This window comes from Ambystoma mexicanum, chromosome 2p (genome assembly GCF_040938575.1).
Source record: "Ambystoma mexicanum isolate Mex_15411 chromosome 2p, UKY_AmexF1_1, whole genome shotgun sequence".
Classification (NCBI taxonomy): Eukaryota; Metazoa; Chordata; class Amphibia; order Caudata; family Ambystomatidae; genus Ambystoma; species Ambystoma mexicanum.
Window position 1 is genome coordinate 371,784,432 of NC_090923.1, and position 21,308 is coordinate 371,805,739.

The 21,308-nt window shown below is 42.5% G+C and overlaps 1 protein-coding gene across 2 annotated transcripts in view; it reads right to left on the reverse strand.

Annotated features, from left to right (window-relative positions):
• Positions 1 to 999: 999 nt before the first annotated feature.
• The window catches only part of SYNPR (synaptoporin), a 1,048,813-nt gene continuing 1,028,504 nt past the window's right edge, over positions 1,000 to 21,308 (reverse strand). For both annotated transcript variants that reach the window (XM_069643717.1, XM_069643718.1), the window contains one exon: positions 1,000 to 3,252. In XM_069643717.1, the coding sequence (XP_069499818.1) occupies positions 2,941 to 3,252 (312 nt within the window). In that variant the 3' untranslated portion in view covers positions 1,000 to 2,940. The remainder of the gene's footprint in view (positions 3,253 to 21,308) is intronic.

A 21,308-nucleotide genomic window follows, 5' to 3' on the forward strand; every position in this document is an offset into this window, starting at 1 on the left:
TTTTCTAACCGTGGATATATGCGCCTTGCGCGGGAGGTTGAGGGCACATCTTAGTGCATTATTTTGCAGGATCTGAAGTCTGTTCAAATGTTTAGTGGTAGTGCCTAAGTAGAGTGTGTTGCAATAGTCTAATTTAGACAATATCAGCGCTCTAGATAGGGTGAGGCAGCTAGAGGTGGAGAGGAAAGGCCTACAGGCATTGATCAATTTATTGGTGTATGAGGTAGCTGAGATGGTAGAGTTTATTTGTTTCTTTAATGATAGGGTAGAATCGAGGTATACACCTAATGTTTTAACCTCTTTGGAGACTGTTATGATGTTGCCATCAATGGTAAAGGATTGGTACCTTTGGTCCAGTTTGTTGAGGCGAGCCTGGGAGCCTACGATAAGCAATTCTGTCTTATCGTCGTTAAGGCAAAGACTGTGTGTGGCCATCCAGGCTTGGATTTCTAAGTAGATATCATTAAGCTTTGCAGCATCTTCTTCATAGCTGCCAGTGAGCGTGATGAGGACATGGGTGTCATCTGCATAATTAGTGTAGCTGACACCCAGATCGTCAAGACGGTCAAATAGGAGCTTCGTGAAGATGTTGTAAAGTCTGGGAGAAATGCAGGAGCCTTGCGGCACTCCACATGTGATTGGGATAGGGTCCGCAGCCGCCGTGGGGGCGAAGACTCTAGTCGTCCTGTCAGACAGGAATGACTGGATCCACTTAGTGGCATTCTGAGAGAATGCAGCAGCTGAGGAGAGGTGTTGAGTGAGGATCTGGTGGTCAACCAGATCAAAGGCAGCAGAGAGATCCAAGGACAATGATATTCAGATGTATGACCTAGTCTTGTTGTAACAAAAACAATGCCACAGTGGGAGTAAACGGGGTGTTTTATTCAGGTTGAAAAACATCATAGTTTCATTGTTGGACTGTTGACAGTTGTATGCAACGCATCTTGGATTTACATTATGAAGCTTACTGTAATTGGTTGAAGACAAACAACAAGAATGCACTGTGGGTAATAACTTTATTAGGGTAAAGTAGATTGCACAACATTTATCCATTCACTTTCTATCCATACATTGTTTACTCCACAATCAGAATGATGTCCTTTGATGGTAAAACTTTGACAGCATGATTCTTTACAGTGATATTCCATACTAATACAGCGATAATTTATACTGATACTGTGATATTATATACTGATGAAAAGGTAGGAAGAAATACATATGTTCAGTTATATCTTTAATACTACGCCTCATTTTGAAAGCCGATGATTAAATACATTGTTTTGACATATCAAGCTCTGAAAATAAGGAAATACGATTTATATTTGACCCCTAATAATTGACTTGAAATAATTGCATCTAAAGAATTATGTTCCTCCGTTTTAATAACGTAATGTATGGAGATTATCATGTATGGTATTTAATATTGTGTGTTTCATGGATGGATATATTCCGAAATAAACTTGACTTGAAATAAATTACTGTTAGGAAATGTTTAGCAACATTTTGGTAGCTGAAGCCAAATTTGTTGATTGGATTGATAATACAAATTGTGCTTAATTTTAACCGACTGGTTAAGTTGTGATTGTGTGATATATGGTGTTCAGGAGATTATGCCCATGCATTCGTTCTTTTAATTAACAAGAAGCATATTTTAATGAACAGACTTATTCATTTTAGTTTGTATATATTGTGGCGAAATATTCATAGGCACATTTTCTCTGGCCTGTAAAATGGCATGACTGTGTGAAAAAAGACAGAACTTTTTTTTCTGTCAGTTTCCAATCATCAATGCATTTTTGCTTTAGATTCCCCACAAGGAGTAAGTAGCAGAGTGGGAAGTCTGCTCTGTGCATTTGCCCTTTCTGGCCACATTGGCAGGCATCCACGTGGGCGTACAGGGCGCCACATGCTTTTTCATTGTGGCTATATACACTGGGCAAGACGATCACAGCTTATTCACTGCAGGAGGCTGTGTTAGAAATGGCATCCAATGGTTGCACTTGGGCTCCAATGCATTAACATCATATCATGCTGTGGATGTCTAAAATCCCAAAGAAAGAGCCTTCAGTAAATAGAGGAAGGGCCAAGGAAGCAGTAGTGGCCATCTCTTTCTGATGTCCTGTTGGCAACAAAATGTGTATCTCAACTTAATTTAACATTTCAAAATAACATCTCTTTGTCACATATACGATCTTACATGGCTCTTAATTTTACAGTTTATTACTCTCCACCTAGCACTGGTGCTACACAAGATACACACAAAAAATGTGGATGAAGAATTGAATAAAATACTTTGTATGTGATGGACTGCACTTTAGTTTCATTACATTGAATGGATGGTCAAGTGAAACACTCACAATTTGTCACATATAAAATATGCACATAATTACACATAGTTGTTTTCAAATAGTAAAATACACTAACTGAAAATCTCCTTTTCAACGCAGTTCAGTCAAAACAGTTCAGTCAAAATTCACGATCATGCATCAAATCATAATAAATAACCTTGTGTGTAGATAAAAATTAAATGAAAAACACAACCATTTAAAAAAACATTCAAATATTTCATGCATTATAATTCAAAGTATAAATGCTCGACATTATATAAAATATTCTGCACATAAAACGTAACATAGGTTGAAAGAACACTATTTAGGGAGTAGTAAATAGCACACCTGGTTTCAACTATTGCCATGTACCACTAGACCTGACAAAAGCTACAATAAAAATGTCTACACATTGCATATAACATTTATCCTAGTTCACAACCTATTTCATTGTCTAATCACAATTAGGTATTAAACTAGAAGTGCCACGTTAAACATTTAAACTTGTACTTTGAATACCCTGTTTAGTACTGCACGTACCAACTTCAGGTTTTAAAAATATTTGTGCCACTGAACCGTTGTATTGTTAAACTGTTAACACATGTCGTCAATGTTACATTTGATTGGCAAACGAGGTTGGAGCACTAGGAGCATATCCTGTCTGGTTAAAGGGTGGCTGAGGAGGATATCCACCCGATTGGCCAAGATTAGGCTGTTGGCTCACGTCTTCGGGTTGGTTGTACCCACCAGTGGGTGCATAGCTATCTTGACTATAACCACTCTGGTTAAATGGCTGGTTGTAGCCGCTGGGTTGTTTTTCCATGTTTTCTTGAGGATATCTTTGTCCAGATGAATGCCAGCCAGTCTCCTTAAATACAAACCAAATATTCCCAGCCCAAAGTATGAAATTCAGGAATCCAAAAACCTAGGAAACAATCAGAAGAAGTATATTGCTTACTAATATTAAATCAATTTAAAAACAGTTTACAACGATATAAAAACTTAAAACAAGATTTAATTGCTCATCTCATAATGCTCTATATTTTAATTAGAGTTATTTTAGCCACTGCCTTGTATTGACACCAACCTCAAAGACACTGATCCTATGTTGATCAATTTACTGGCAGCTCTTATACTGAGATACGAGTGGGGCTAATAAAGGAGGTATGATGATTTTCACTGGATAGATTCAGGTCATAGAACACCCCTGCTCTGCACTGCTTCTCAATGAATAATAATCTCACATTGTTCAAACGAATCCCTCCAAGCACTGTGATAAGTCCATGTAGTGGTAGTCCCTCACCAAGCTAATACATATAACCCCTCCAACCCCCCAACTTCTTACACTCACCTAGGGTACATGTTGAGCAGCAAAGCCCAACTCTTGGAAGGTGGCACATCAAAAACACAATACAACTAACAATACACGTGTATTATTTATGAAAAAATAGAATGTTTTATATGTATTTATGTACATCTACAAGAAAAGGTAAATAATCCATATTAAATAAGACAAAGAAATATCTATGCAGATGATAAGATATACCTACAGTGACAAGGTCAGTATATATTGCCCCATAAACTTAACAAGCACAAGTGAACAATCCTTCATCACAAATGTTGTTATTACTTTAATATCAGGACATTGCAAGTGTTGTGTGTTGTTCCCTCTATTTCCGCAAACGTTTACATGATATAGAAACTTTATGCATTGGCATGTCTGCATCAAACACAAGTGGAGAGGGGAGAGAAACGGTGGAGTGGAGAAGGGCGAGTAGTACTGGACTGAAGTGGTGAGAGCAGTAGTGTAGAGAAGAAGGAGTGGTAGTGGGGTGCAGAGTTAACGTGAAGTAGAGTGGTAGTGGAGTGGGGAGGTGAGGGTAACATTGGAGAAATTAGGAAGGAATATCATCGAAGGGTGGAGGTAGGTTGTAGAAAGAGACCCACCAGAAGGAGAGAGGAGGCATACACAGGAGGAAGAAGGAGATATGGGGAGTGGAGATGGAGGGAGAGTAGCGGGAGGAAAGTAGAGTAATCGAGACACAGGGAGAGGAACATCGGGGTCTGGAAGACAGTAGATACATTCAAGCTTGAGTATCAGAAAGCACAACCCGCAAAACCCCTTCAAACTATCCCAAAGCTAGCAAAGGCCACACCTGCGAAATTAGGCTAGATAGATAAGGCGGTTGCTTTTAGGAACTCAAAGATAGAAAAGCATAGTCTAGACAGTAGGGATGAACAAGCAGCAGACACTAACCTGGGGTGAAAGGACATCTGTGTTTGGGAGGGTCTTTCTTTCTCTACATGAGAGAAAGAGAGGGACGTGCCTTACTGCCTCTTTCAAGAAACTTAATAAAACAATTAAGCTGGCTCAGGAAGTTGGTGTGTTATTAAAGTGATCTGTGACACCGGGTTAATATCCAGTAATTCAGGCTGTAGTTGCCTGAGATGTAAACATTTAAAAAAGATTGCGTGAAGGACAGGTAAACACATTGAAAGACGATTTTGTTGAGGGATTATTAATGATATGATAGGCTATATTTGTATCACTAATGCTGGGTTTTCTACATTCTAAGGACCACATTCCATGACATCAATGCTTGGGAACTATTGTGCGTTTTTGAGAACAATACCACTGAAATGTTTGAAGGCAGGCAGTAGATTAGGTGATATTCAATAGATGTTGATGATTGTGAAACCTTTTAGCTACCATACAACATAATCGTTGGAGAGAGAATTCCTATTTTTCTCGGTAAGAAGTAGGCGATTAATGTCAGTGGGCCTCATTCTAACATTGCTAGTATCCTGGCGGTAGAGCCACCGGAATACCAGCCAATGTAGTTTCCGTTTCCGGCACCCGGTCCGGTGGCATTGCCGCCACATCACGGGGGCTGGAGTGACAGGGTAAATCCTCATTCATGGAGTCCCATAGGACTCCATAGTGGATTTGCCATCATTGCCAGCACTGGCAATACTGGTGCCGGTAATGACGTCTTTCTCTGCCGGTAGGGCGCTTGCCTTATCTCCAGCTTTTAGCTGGTGTTTACACAGGTGCCCTGCCAGCATTCCTGTAGTCAACTGCTCCGGTAAAGTGCTCGTATACATGAATACTGGCACTTTTTTACCAGACCAGCCAATTTAGAATGAGGCCCTGTGCCTGTAACTGAGTGTATTGAGTTTAAGTGCTCATACCAAATATTAGTTGCATCAAAAAAGTGTAATACTTCTTGGTAGACAAGAGGAGACTATGTTCAGTTTCTTTACCTGAGATTGTCTTTATGTGGCCATACCAACTACTAGTTATTATCTGCAGAGAAAACATATTATATATCTTGGTAGGCTGGGATTGTATTTGGTGTCTATCACTTTTGGTGCCTATAGTAAATGCTAGTTGCAGGGATAAAGTCTTTGATTTTTTGGTAGGCAGATGAAGATTATTTTGAGTGTCTGTAATTGAGTGCATTGTGTTTTAGTGGCTATAGCAAATACTAGTTGCAAAAAAAAGTCTTAACTGTGTTGGTTGGCTGTGAATGAGTGCCTTCTCTTTTAGTGGCTGTGCCAAGTATCAGGTAGCAGCTGCAGTGAACAATTATAGTCATTTTTGGTAAACAGAAATACATTAAATTTAGTATGTAACTTCACCATCTTGCTGTGGCCAGTCCAAATTGTTGAAAGCAATAAAGTGCAACAAAGTGAATTCATTATTTTCAACAGAGTGTGTCTTTTAGTGGCCATACCAAACACTAGTCACAGACAAAGATTCCTACAGTTCTTGATAGCCACGTGGGGATTCTATTCAGTGTCATGTCTAAGTGTGTTGTATTTTAGTAACCATACAACATACTAGATTGTGGTTGCAGAGATACAAAGTCTCCTAATTCTTGGCAGGCAAGCGAAGACTATATTCAGTGGTTGTAAGTAACTGTGTCATACTTTAGTGCCCAGACCAAATAATAGTCAGTAGATGCACAAACCAGTCTTATAATTTGTGGTAGGCATGGGGGAATGGAATTAGTGGCTGTAAGTGACTCTGGCATCTTTCGGTGGCTGGGCCAAATACTAGATTCTAGTTGAGAAAAAGTCATACAGTTATTTATAGGCAGGAGTAGATTACATTTAGTGCTTTTAAGCAAAGGCACCAGAGTCTATTGACTGTCTGCAACGTTGGATGTCATCTTTCAGTGGTGATGCACAATACACAAGTTGTAGAGAAGGTCTTATACATTTTACATCTGCTGTAACTGAACCTGCAACATGCCATCTTCTTATGGATAAAGGACAAGAAACCATCTTGAGTTCCAACATGTCCATAACACCTAAAGGTGTCAGGGGATAATAGGAGCGTTAGGTAGAGGTTCAGCTCACTGTCTCTAGAGCAAATGGGGAACATACCTACTGACTCTATCCACTGATGAGCCATAAGTAGAGGTTATGGGATCATCCTGGTCTATGCCACCACCAATACCATCACCTGGATCCACTGATGATGAGTGTCAGGATAATATAGATGACTATGATATAGGTTGTAACCCATCTGAGGCGGGCATGTTTAACTCATGACTTTGAAAAGAGGGGATACATTGGAGAGAAGGAGGATGATAATGTCACAGTTATAGCGATATGAGGGCAATATAAAGCTACTTGCCCAGATGTGTGCTTTCAAAGGCAGTCTATCAGGATTGGAAGTATACATCAGTTTGAGGCAGTTATAGAAAACAACCTGCCACTGCCAATATCTCCATATGGGCCCAAATAACATATTTGGACACACCTCTATGCTCCATCGTGTATAAGGTTTTCCTTTTGAACAGAATCTTTTCACGTCCATTCTCTGCAATACAACTGTTTGACTGGGCATATCTCAGATCATGTCCGTTACCACATACTTGCAGTGCCATGTGATGTAACATGAGGCACAGTACTGGGATGCATCCAAAAGATCTTTAGTGCAGCCATTTCACAGTCACAGCAGAAACAGTGGCTGCTGCTGTTCCATAGTGCTAGTGATTGAAGGCGGTGAAGCTGGTTGCCTAGTTATAAATGCCATTTGCATTTGTGCTACTGCTCTTTACTTATTTACATCTGTATAACACACCTATCTAACTTGTCTGTGGTATAATATACCAAGTAATATTGACATCAAATTTACTGGTTGCTTGATTTGTTTGTCCTACGTCTACACCATGTGAACTTCCATCAATGAAAAAAGATTCAATAGTACTAGTGGCCCATTGCTAGCTGGCAGCATTGTACATGCCACAGATGAAAAATGCAAATATGTACAGGAAGACAATGTGGAACGAAGTTTATATTGTTTTATTCATGAAATGTATAAAACGTCTCCTGACCTGAATGAATAATAATAATAATAATAATAATAATAATAATAATAATATGAACATTATTATTATTAATAATAATAATAATAGTAATAATAATAATATTATAACATAAATTAAGTAGACATATAAAAACAAATCTCCAGAATAAGCAAGGGATAACAGATGGGTTGTTGGGGCTTTACAAAAAGCAAATAAAGAAGAGAGAAAAACAAATGGAGGGGGGCATTCCATGCACAGTGTGAATCAATAGAAAATGACTTGGCAGAATAACAGGCATGTTTTAAGTAGGGAATGGTTAGTCTTAGAATGTCTGAACTAGGAGTGGACCTTACTGTGGGGAATCGCCATCTGGCAAGGGTATAGGAGCCCTGGCTTGTTTGATTTTGTATTAAATAATAAAATGATTCAGGTAATTCCAGCTCTGAAATGGAAATTTGCAGATCAGATTCTTCTTTCATAAACATTCATGCAAAAAGCATTGTGCGTACTTTTGCCCTGCTGCATCTGAATCCTGTTTCAAAGACCCCGCTATAACAGTGGTACTGTGCAGGTTCAAAGGTCACAGGTGCCCTCTTGACAGCAGCAGTGATAGCCAAGTCCCTGTCACACATCGGCTGCATTTAGAATATGCAGCCCTGTTCCAAAAACTGCAGAACTCTGGTGGCACAGTAAACTGTAAAAATAAGCCACACCTGAGTTAGGGTATGCTGGTCAGCATACCTCATAGATATCCCTGCCACATTAAATTGATTCACACATGTGTCAGCCATGTGGACCCAGATCAGCTGTGGAATGGTGATGTTTTTTCATTCCAGACAAGGCTCCACCCTGCCCACCGCCAGGACTATGGCTTTGGGGGTTTGCCTCTCTTTGTTCCTTCGAAAGGGCAGGTAACACCCTTTCCCCAGAGACAGCCACCCTACAGGAAGCTGGGTTCGGAACATAAATCAAAGGGCATGCCCATTTAGCAAGGGCTAGGCCTCATACCAGGGTGCTGCATATCCAAAGGCCTTTGATTCCATTGAGAAAGGGTGGGAGCAGGGTTAGTGTAGCCATTAAGTGAACCATACAATTATGGAAGGGTTTGACATCTTGATTCTCTCTGCTTCTCTTTCTCTTTCCTGTCCCCTTCACCTCTTTCAGCACAAGGCACTTTGAGTGTGATGTCAGAAGGGCAAAGTCCACTCATTTCAAATGCACAGTTTGGACCCCTGAAGTAGACTAGTTTTAATACAATCACCAATTGATTTTTGCTTTTAAAAGAAGGGGTTTCACACTTCTTTGAATCATCCTTTGGACTCAAATCCTGAAAGACGATTTCACTGGACCCTGCTGGTAGAGCCGTCCTTTCCAGGGTCCTCCAGTTATGAGGTGAAGGCAGGTGTTCAAAGGCAGAGGCGAGCTCTGTCTCCGAACCATTCCCAGGGACGATATGGGGTGACCTCTACTGCTGGATCAAGACCACATCTCTGCCAGCCACTCTGCTGCCTGGGGCCTCACCATGTTGCAGGACCTCTGAAGGTATGCACCAAACTCCCCTGTGTTTGGGAGCCCAGGAAAAGTGAAACCAGGGGCCTTGAGGCCCTGGAGTAGGACTCATAGCACCTCGAAACCAGAACAACCAAGACCCCTGTTGTCAACTTCGACCCGCTGCGAGCTGTGACTTGAGCATGTTGAACACCAAGCCAAATATCAGGACCCTTCAGTCCGGCCTTTGGCGTTCATTTTTCTTTGAACCGTTGCTTGCTTCTTCGACTTAGTTCAGCCTTTCACTGTGCCAACTTAAGTGTTTTGCTTGCTTGGCTAAAAACACCAAATACTGATGCCTTGCAGTTTCTGTCCAAAGCACCAGCCTTGGCATGGCCATGCCTGTAAGTCAATTGAGCCCAACCCTGGTGTCTCCTGAACAGTGACCTCTGAGCCTCCACATAGAATCAACTCACCTGTTCATCCTGGTACCAGCTCACCACCTTCGAACTTCAACCAAAGACCAAACCTGTCGACCGCCCAATCTGCACAGCCTAAGTAGACGATTCAAGACCATAGCCATCTTCGCTTTCTACCCCAAGTAAACAGCAGCTTGCAGATGGACCATGGCACCTGTCACATCTTTGAACTGTAAAGAACCTGCGATTGATGCCGAGTTTTTTTTCTTTTTTTCTAAATTTCTTTATTGGCACTTCAAATAACAACGCAAACAATGCATCATCGAGCCCCTCCCCCTATCCCTTCCTCCCCCCCGGTACGCATATGAAGGTAGCCCTAGAAAGTCCAGAGGGCCGGGTAGACCACAAAACCGTTTTTCTGCATATAGCCCTTCCAAATTGACCTCCATACCAATGGAGGTGTAGCGTTCAAACTGTCTAGTCCACATTTCTGATTTCAGAGATCAGGCGGAGATCTCGCCCTGGGGCCAAGCTACATGGAGGATCCTTGAACAACAGGAGATACAGAGTCCTCCCTTTCCGACTTGTTGAGAAGGTACATTGTATACGCATCCCACATCCGACTGTCACTCTGATGCTCTCCCCGCAGCGCACCCTAACGTGTCTCCATATCGTTACAATACAGTATGTGTCGCGACCATTGCTCAAACGTCGGGCTTTGCCTTTGCCCCCACCCCATAGCCACCCGGCGTTTTGCCAAAATCAAGAGGAGACCCACCAATTTCCAAGGCATCTGTTTCGTATATCCCAACAGGACCACTTCAGGATCCGGTGTCAGGCGCTGCCCTGCGATATCCCCAATTACACCAAACCCCTGTTGCCAAAAGTGCTCCAGCTCCACGCATTCCCAAGCCACATGTAGAAAACCCGCCATCTCCTGGCCACATCGGAGGCATGCCCCTGATCTCTTAGGAAAATAGCCCTTTAGCTGAGCTGGGGAATAATAACCTTGATGTAAAAATTTGAAGTGAATCAACTTATAATTCGAATTAACCGCCCCCTTCCTGATCATCATGCAACAGTATTCCCAGACATCGACTTGTATTTCCTGCCCTAGGGACCTCTCCCACAACCGCTTCGAGGATAACGATGCCGAGAGGTTTGATGCTGTCAAACCACCAATACCTTTGCAAAGATATTATTGACTAATATCTGCCCACCTGACCCATATTTGATCCCTAGATGCTCGATAGGTCAGTGTAATTCCTTTTGCAACCTCACAAACATATACGTTGAACATTGTGATCTTAATTGCCCTTTCTCATTACCCAGAGTGCTGAATCTTTTCTGTCTGTGCATATTCTGTGTTTTTATACATGGTGGGTTTTTACACTGTTTTCTAGTTAGTTATATTGCATGGTGTGGCTGATTACAGTATATATTTGTATAGAACCTTGAATGGACCTTTCTCTATTTTAGACTATTATACATCACTCTTTGACATGATGCTGTACTACTTTCACACCCCTTCTAAAAGTATAGCCTTCCCTCTGCCCACGCAAACGCGGTGCATGTTTTACCTTTATGATTGTGTTGGCTCTTGGTTTGTAAAAGTCTGGACTGAGTGGGCACTTTATACTCTACTCATCCTTATACTAATGCAGAAGTCCATTTTCCATACTTGCCCCTCCGGATATTTGGAGTTTGGCAGCCAGATAAACTGGTTGTCCCATTACCATTGCTTTGTGGGGGGAATGCAGCAGACTATGCAAGTGAATCTGGAGCCAATGAAGAGAAACTAAAATGGGGTGATTGGCCTACCTGGTAAGTGCGAGAACTAGGGGGAGTCACTGAGTGTAATAATTTCTTATCCAAATACAATGGCATTAAACCCATGAATATGACAGTGCTGACATTCAGGAGAGATAATACATTTTTACATTTGCATTCAGTGTAAGAATCAGGATATCTGACTTAACGCACAATGCATACATCTTTGATACAGATGTTTCCCCAAACTCCCAATATAGACGATGATGGATATTGTCATCTACACAGAGTGGAGGTGGGCTTCCCCAACATACTGACTCACTGAATGTTGACAACAACCCCCATGAGAAACAGGATTATCTTAATTGATGCAAGGACAAAGGGTGATTGCAGCATCACCACTCCATGTGGTGCTTTTGTGTTTCTGACACCATTCACCCACACACCCAATACTTTCCTGGCACCCCTGTTGTTTCCATGCGCCCCGTTGGCTTATTACAGGGCTTGGAAATCAGGCTTCATTCTGTAGCTTGCAACTCCTCAGTGCATGCTAACTTTGGAAGCCATCAAACTGCAGATAAGGGTGCTGTTTGAAAGGATATCCAAGGACATAGAAGGGTGAGAAAAAAAAGCTGTGTACCAAAGCTACACACTATTTCACAGCTGTAAAGGTGTCCTGTAAAGATATCCATTCAGCCATTTTTACAGAAGCTGCTCAGTGTTGAGCAGGCAAATGGCATCTGTGCTGGGTTTATCATGTTTCTTTGACATCCTGCTGCACGCTTAGTACTACCATACTACCAGGAGAACCAACTGCAAAGTATGTCACACAATGCATGACTGCGATGTTTATAAGTAATCTTTACATTAATTATATTTTAAATACAATGTAGGACTTTTACTGTGAAACAGTACTACAAACAACAGCAGGACATCTATATCTATACCCACAAATCTGAACGTGTTCTTATATACTGTGCAGCCCAACTCTGCAGAGTTAACACACATTTTATCTTAAACGAAAGCTGGCATTACCCATAGCCTAAACCACACCCACAAAGCTAATATTATGCTTTAACGTCCAATCTATTGCTCAATTTTATTCTTAAAGTGTTGGGTATTTTGAACAAGTGCACAAACAGCAATGATGTCAACAGTATGTACCACTTCATTTGTTGTAAATGGTGCCTGCATTGTGAGCTACGACAAATGCAGTTTCTTCTTGCACATGAATGTTCAGGGTAGACCTTATCCATTCCTCCACCGTTAGAATGCACAGCCAACGATTCCAAGAACCTTCTCCAACTATCTTTACTCTACTGAGTTTTGTATGCCCAGGCACAGTTTACAAACTTCACTTGTAATTTTGCCATATTTCAATGGAGTTTCAGCCCAAGGGATTGGAAGTACATTGGCTGCAGCAGGTAACTTGTCTTATTTCCAATTATTTGCCCTTGATAACACTGGAGCTGTAACCATGAGAAGGGGGTAGAGGTGTTTTTTTTGCTTCAACATTTGCATACGATGTGCCTGTATCACTTGCATATATTTAATATGTAAACTTGACCATTTGAAAAGACCGGATGTAGACATTGAGTTATGTTGCATTCATATTATAGACCTGTGTAGGTGCTTCTCATAGAGTGAGAGCAGCAGGCAATTTGTGAGAGAAACCATAAATTAGTATCAAAACCAGAAATGCTGACAACTGCTTTTCTGCAAAGCTAATATGTGTGTTTGTCTGGCTGCCTTCCAAACCATACCTCACATTCTCCTACTCCTACCCACTAGTGCAAATCCCTCTGTGCCATGCATTAAATGCATTCTTTTACCCCTCCATAGTCTTCCACAACCTCATCCACTGCATGAATGACATTCTTCCTGCCCCTTCCCTATGTCATAATGGGATCATCATTCAAGAATTCATAAATGGTGAGTGCCGCTCCTTGCATGATCCCTCAGTCTTGTTATATGGGGATTTGACCTTTTTCACTCAAGTGCTCTCTGGTGCACAGGCACCCATTCGTAGGCCTGCCAGGTCAAAGTATGGTCTGTCTTCCTTCCTGCACATGTGCTAGGTGCAGATCAAAGCTCCACTGGCTCAGAACCAGTAGTGGATTGCATCATCATACCCTTTCAACAATGGTCGGCCCTGTATGTCACAGGAACTCTGCCAGTGATGGGGAGACATCTGGGACACTCACAGTTGGTTTGTCTGCCCAACCAACCTTGTTTTGTCAATGACCATTCCTTAGATGTGAAGATAAAAGCGTACGTGTAGCGGTTGTTTTAGATGACTGTGTACAAATACCCTGGCTGGCTGGGTTCTAGCTGCATGACAGTAATAGTCTGGAAGATTTGGCCAGCTGCATTGGAGATGATATTGCCTGCCAAAGGAAGATCAAAACCTGCAAGTGCAACAGAAGGTATCTAATGGCACCCTTTGGATTGCCATATGTGCTGCACAATCAAAATGTTGTGCCATGGGTGCTGCGAGTGCACATACATGACAATGGGCTTTGTTAGGCAGAATTATATGCAGTACCCTTTGGGTACACCACACACAATTAAGACTACAAGTGACAGTACAATTTCACCTTTGGTAAAAGCCTGTACTACACAGTAAAGTGGTAGCGATGGCTGAGCAGCCAGACTTATCTCAAGAGTAAAGTGAGCAGTATTAATAGTTACACAAAGGACAGCAATCAATATGATTCAAACAAACACTGACTCAAGGTTTCTGAGTAAAAGAATATACATTTATTTACACATCCGTTATTAAACATTTCACTAAGGTAAAGCATTTGAAAATTCACGTTACTAATACACCACACCACTCCCAATAGATTCTGGACAAGTTAAACTCAAAATGAAGTGTGAGCAAAATGGCACTCAAAGTTAGGCTAAGATTGAGCAGCACCAACAGGTAAGTAAGCAGGGCAATCTAGAAAGAGGAACTACAATGATGGAATCAAATCCAAAAGGCTTAGGGCCAAAGTCAATAGGACAAAAGTCTTTTGCTCAAGATCACACAGTTCGCAGTTAAGTCTTTGCAAAGAGTTACGGACGAAGTTGGTCCGCAGAAAAGTTAGTTTAAAGAGAAGAGAAGGAAAAGCCCTCGGATTGGCGAAAGGTTTCACACACCTTCAATGCGGCTGAACGAAATGATCAACCGGATTTACACAGTACCTTTAAATGGAGAAGAAGCTGTAGCTGAGGCGGACGTTCCTGTCAGGTCCTGCAGGCTCACAGTTCCTGAAGCGACTGTCGGACTGACATGAAGTAGGAAGAATGGTGGGTCCTGCAATGCCCAGGGAAGAAACCAGCAGCAGAGCAAAGCAACGAATAAAAGGTGCACTCCTTAAAACATAAGCAGGCTCTGACCTTCCTGGCTATCCGGCCCACTGTAGCTCTGTACAGCAAATTTGACCAGAGAAGGGAGCCCTGACTTGCAGTTTGGGCGAATTCATTGGTCCCACCAGCTCAGGGGAAGAAGATTCCTGGAGGATCCTCTCTGTCGTTGGAGTCTGAAGATTCGGACCTGCAGCAGGGGTTCACTGGGCGGTTCAGTCGTTGTAGGGGTCCTCTTCTGTCAGCTCCTCATTGGTTCTTTCGTTCCAGTGGCGACTCTGCCTTTCCAATCCCAGAGACCTGCTTTTTATGCAGTTGTCCCCCATTTACACAGCCTGGCTGTCAATCACACAGCAGGGTGGCTGCCCTGGCGAGACAGTCACCTAGCCAATCAAACATGAGTGTGACTTGGGTTACCAAGGGAACCCATGGCAGGGGTCCTAAAACCCCTCCCTCACATCCTGCCTACCCAGACTTTCAGGCGCCTTAAGGAGGGCTTCTTTGCAGAAGCCAGCTAAAGGACGGCGAACAAAGGAACCAAACCTGGTTTGGCGCACATAGTAAAACATGAGAAAGACATTTTCAAAAAGAAATGGTGACTAAACCCACCTGGAACCGTATAAAAACATATATGGTCTAGTGGGTTTAAGTTCGAGGCTACAAAGATAGCCTAAAACAATACCATGGTTATTTAAGATAACTGCGGTATGAAAAATAAGGTAGTTACCACTGCCACCAGCCAAGTCTTGATGAAAAGGGAGCGAAACAGTGCTCCAAGAGAAACAGACAAAAAGGGCTAAGTATTAACCCTTTCCAATACTCCATGTAAGGTGGTGTGTACGTACTGGGTCTGTGGTTTAAAGAGACTAATAAAGTTAATGGCAACTTTACATGTTCTGAGAGACAGTAGTCAGTCCCAGAAAATGGAGTCTGAGGTGGGAAGTCTGAAAGACAACCCTGTGTCACTGCACTGACACAGCAAAAAGATGATGCCTGTGGAGTAGGCGAGGGTCCACAGTCTATGAACACAAACATGTTAAACACACACAGCAAAACACATGTAAGGGGGGGGGAAAGGCTCACACTCTTACCAGGTGAAAAATATAAATCCTAAAAATCCAGCAAAGCAGTAGGTGAGGAAAATTAGCAATTCTGGAGAATTCTCTCTAACACTCGCCCCCCCCCATACTAAGGGATAGGAGGATTTAATCCACTCCTGGATGAATCTCTACCCCTAGTCAGTTAAAAACATCCTAGAGAGACCATCAGCATTTTGGTGGTGACATCCTGATCTGTGCTCAATGGAGAAATCAAACCCTTGCAGGCAGATTGTCCATCTCAGAGGTGTTGGGTTTTCCCCTTTCATTTGCATTAACCATCTCAAGGGTTGGTGGTCTGTCTGAATCACAAAAGTAGATCCATACAAGTATGGTCTAAACTTCTTCAGAGACCACACAATGGCAAAACATTCACGCTCTATGGTTGCCCACCTTGTTTCTGGTTCCTTCAGTTTCCTACTGATGAAGCAAATGGGGTGCCCCCTACCTTTCTCATCCAGTTGACTAAGGAGTGCACCTATACCTGTATTGGATGCATCTTTCTGCACAATAAAGGGTTGGTGATAATCAGGAGCTCTTAGGACTGGAGATTGACAAAGGGCTTTGTTCAGGTTTTCAAAGGCTTGAGGTCCCTCCTCATTCCATCTACACTTTTTATGGAATTTTGGAGGCAATCACATTCAAGGGAGAAGCTATGATCCCATAGTACTCTATGAAATTTCTGTAGAACCAAGTGAGACCTAGGAAAGCTCTCACTTGGATTTGAGTAGTAGGGGTGGCCCAGTTTTGTACAGCTTGTACTTTGCTGGGCAATGGCCTTATTTCACCTCCTCCCACCTCATGACCAAGGTAGACATCTTTGCTCTGACCAATTCGACATTTGCTTGCATTTATGGTCAGATGGGCCTGCTCAAGAGCCTGCACAACATATCCTAAGTGATCTAAATGTTCTTTCCATGTAGGGCTGAGCACTGCAATGTCATCCAACTATGCCATGCAGAAGTCCTCCATCCCATTCAGAACTTGATTGACCATCCTTTGGAATATAGCAGGTGCATTATTTAATCCAAAAGGCATAACCTTGAACTGGTAGAGGCCTGCTGGGGTTGAGAATGCAGTTTTCTCCTTGGCATGGTTTGTCAGGGCTATTTGCCAATAGCCTGATGCCAGATCAAATGTACTGAGTTACTTGGCTGAACCAAGTCTATCCACCAGTTCATCTGCTCTTGGCAAAGGATGGGCATCAGTCTTAGTGACTGCATTTAGAGCTCCATAGTCGACACAGAATCTCAACTCCTTGGATCCTGCCTTTGGTACTAGAACAACTGGACTAGACCATGGACTTGTAGATGGTTCTATAACCCCAAGATCAAGCATCTTGTTGAACTCTCCTTTGGTGTGGGAACTCACATGTTCTGACAATCTGTAACCTCTGCTTTCCACAGGTAAACAGTCACCAGTGAGAATATCATGCTGGCCCCAAGGGGTCAAGCCTGATGATAGTGAAAACAGGGAGGCAAACTGATTTAACAGACATTTGCACTCCTCCTGTTGCTCAGCAGTCAGTTGAGAAGAGAGGTTGACTGCTTCTATTTTTTCATCCAAAGGTTGGCCTCTGAGGTGGTCAGGAAGAGGTTCACTCTCCTCCTCTTGAGCTGAAGCTAGAAGCAAAGCTCCCACTTCTGGTCTCGAGACATATGCCTTTAAACTGTTGGTGTGAAAGACTCTTGGAGCATCCTTAGGTCTGCCTAAATCCACCAAGTAGTTCACCTCTCAAAGTTTGCCCACAACCTTGAAGGGTCCTATCCATTTGTCCTGCAAGGCCCTCTGCCTTTTTGGCACCATAACTAATACAAGCTGGTCTTGAGTAAACTCAACCATGCTGGCCTTCTGGTCATGCCAATGTTTGAGCAGAGCCTGACCTGTTTTAAGTTATCACTAGCTTCTGCCATCATGTGTGACATCCTCCTCTGGAGACCTATCACATAGTCAGTCACTCTGACTGGCTTGGGGGAAGGAGCACTCTCGAACCCCTCCTTATTTTTTTTTATTTTTTTTTATTTACTGATTTATAATCTATAAAAGGTTTTTACAAGAAAATGACAGTTGCAGAAAATGTCAATGAACTGTGTCATCAATGTATCATTTGATGGGGTTTAGAATATAATCCAGAATGTTTGCCGTGGCCGTCACCCAAGCGGTTTTCTTCCCTCCTATCAGGCGGGACCACCAAAGTTCTTAGTCATGTATATATGACAAGGTGAAGATATTTTCCAAGTACGGTTTCCTAATATGGTCAACTGCTGGGCATAATAGCAGAAGATGTCGGGTCGTCTCCACCGAAGACTGATTTATACAGAATCTACAAATGTTGGATTCAGACTGGCTTCTGATCTCTAAAATTTCGTTGGTAGGTAGGAGATTCAGTCGAGCTCTTAAGAATACATTTCTAAGTTTCCTATTTGGATATTTTTCCAGGAAGGGTTGTGGCTCGCAGAGCTTCCAAGACTGCGCAGGTAGGTGAGCTGTCAATTTATAGGTTGCTGCTGAGTCTAACGTTAAAATCCAATCTCGCTCATTTAGTCTTTTTTGTGTTTTTGAGGGATTCTCTAATAGTTCTTTTTGCGTACTTTGGATCTCTTTCAGTTTTTCCACCTGGGCTTTTATCCATCGGTTTAAATGAGGGCTTTGAGCGCCTATTTGTTCTTCATGTATAGCATTTAGAAGTTTGGGAGGATCTTCTAAGAGGATTTTTCTATATAGCATTAAGGCATTTCGTTCTGTTACTCCCTTCAGTGACAGCTGGCTTAGTTCTTGTCTTATGAGAGTGATAGGAGTAGATTTTGGAAAATGAAGAACCTTTCTCCAGAAGTAACTTTCTAGTTCTGTCCAGATCAAGTTTGGTAGGAAAGGCATAGCTTCGACTCAGTACGCAATGGAGGAGACGACCTTAGCTTTGTAGAAATTTAAGACTGGGGAAAAGGAAAAAGGCCAAATTTCTTGTCCACAGCCTGGGCCTGGACGGTTAGGCTTCTTATTTTCGTTCGTAATGCTGTTTGCATCACCTTTTCCTGTTTTGAGTTGTCCAGCGTGACTCCTAGGTATTTGAATTCGACCACTCTTTCAATTTGTGCACCATCCACTTGCCATTTGAATTTATCTGAAATTCCTCCACTTTTTCCCAAGATTAGTATTTTAGTCTTGCTTTTATTAATTTCAAGATGGTAATATATTTCGCAAAATTAGTCAGTTGCCTCTGAACACCGATGGCTGGCTGGTCAAGCAGGATGACATAATCTGCGTAAAACAATATTGAAATTTCGCATTTGCCTAGCTGTGGAGGAAAGGATTGCACAGCGTGCTCCGAGTCTTTGAAGTCTCCCATGTATGACAAAAACAGAGATGGAGCCAACGGGCATCCTGTTTTACTCCACGGTTTGTCGGTATTGCTGCAGATAGCAGGCCTTGGTTATTAAGTCGTACCTGCATTCTGGTATTCTTGTGTAGCGATATGATCGGTTGCAGGATCTCTTCTGGGCATCTCCATGCGCGTAATTTTTTCCACAGTGTCGGTCTATAGACTTGATCAAAGGCCTGGCTTAGGTCTATAGATGCCATGTAAAGTCAAGATCCTCAAGCCATCGCTTTTCCCTTTAGAATACTGAGAGTCAAGATGTTTATTGTGGTGCCCATGTTCTTCTTAAAGCCCGACTGAAAGGGATCGTTACATTCTGCGTCTCATGACCAGATTTGAAATCGGCGTAGTAGCAGGGAGCCATACACTTTGCCAATCACGTCCATTAATGCGATTGGTCGAAAGTTTGATGGGTTATCCCTGTTTCCTTTTTTATATATCGGGACGACCACAGAGGACGTCCAGGAGTTGGGGAGCAGCTTTGTTTTGGCGCATCTTTCGAATACCAGGCTGATAAAGGATGACCATTCCTCTGGATGTTTTTTCAGTTCCATATTAGAAATACCATCTGGTCCCAGTGCTCTTGAGTTTTTCAATTTCTGGATTGTCTCCAGGATGTCCCTCCTGTCATGGAGCTTTACCCATGAGGTCTCTTCGCTGCAAGTTCCGTGGTCATTCTCTTGAGTCAGATAATCTGGTTCCTGGGTCACACCTCGAAATAGGAACTTGTAGTGAGCTATCCATGCTTCTTCCGCAATGGAGATGGTTAGCGTGTTGTTTAAGTGGCGGTCAGCAGATCGAATCAGTGCCCAGAATTTACGGGCATTTTTTCTGCAAATCTGCTTTAGCATCTCCTCTGAGTCATTTTGATAAAGGGTAAGGCGGTAGTTTTTTAACCAGGATTTGTAATTTTTGGATGCTGTCAAAAGAGCTTTTCTGGTGGTTGGGTTGTTGTCATGGGCTACCGCTCTTTTTGCTGTTCTCACTAATCTTCTTTTGGTAACCAAGGTGTTATCATATTTATGAGGGCAGGTTTCCTGTATTGGCCGATTGATTTTCATCATTTTTTTCTATGTGTTGAGTAAAGGACAATAATCTGGCTTGTTGTTGGTCTGGCTAGAGCGCCCCAACAGGGAGTAGTTGGTTGCAAGATTCGATATGTTGTTGGCGCTCAACGTGAGATTATTTTGCTTGTTATTTACGTCTAGGGCACAGTCTATAGTCTGATGTACTGTCCGATAACCAGTCCATGTTGTGGCCAAAAGGTTGTGATCGCTGGCTGCAGTTTGAACCACGTCAAAAGAGGTTATCGTCGAGATTAATGTACGGGAGGCGAAGATGTAATCAATTGTTGCTGTCGATTTTTCACCTTCCCAAGTTGGCAGCCTGCTTGTATCTACATATAGACTGTCCAAATTAACCAGTTCTCTTGAGTCCATCAAAGTGAGCCAGTCATGACCTCTGTATTCTGCCAAAGTTGTTTGAGGAGATAGATGTTTCTTTGTGCAGATGGCGTTGAGGTCTTCACATATAAGTAGGTGGAATGCCTGGTACGTAATATAAGATCGATCTATCTCATTTTCCAGCATATTGAGAAAACTGGTGTTTGAGATGGACTCCGGGTTTCAATAAGTGTTGATAATAATTACTGGTACTGCTGTGATCTTCCCAGTGTCCATATTTTTCTGGTTCCATGTAACTAACACTGTGAGTAAAAAGAGCGATGATGTAAGGATTTCTTTCATGGTGATTCCGTTGCCCCGCCGAATTGCTGTTATAAGGCGGGAGAATGGGCGTCCTCTGGTTCCTTTGCCGGCTGGAGCATGGGCGAGTACATAGCCATTTAAAGATGGTTTTTTCATAAGCCATGTTTCCTGAAGGCACAGAATGTCGAAGGTAGCCAGATTTACGTCGCCAGGCACCATCAGATGGGATAAGCCTCGGGTGTTCTATGAGCCCAATCTCATGGTTACCGCTTCTAATTTTGATGGTATGCGCTTGTCGGCCGTCTGCGATATCAGGGATTGCTATTTACGGTTTCTTGACAATGCCTTTGGAATCCAAGCCCATAGGTGTTTTAGCGAGTTCCGGTTGATTTGCTCTTGTTCAGTGCTTGATGTTGGAGCTGGAACCTGGACCAATGTTCTTTGAATTTCAGT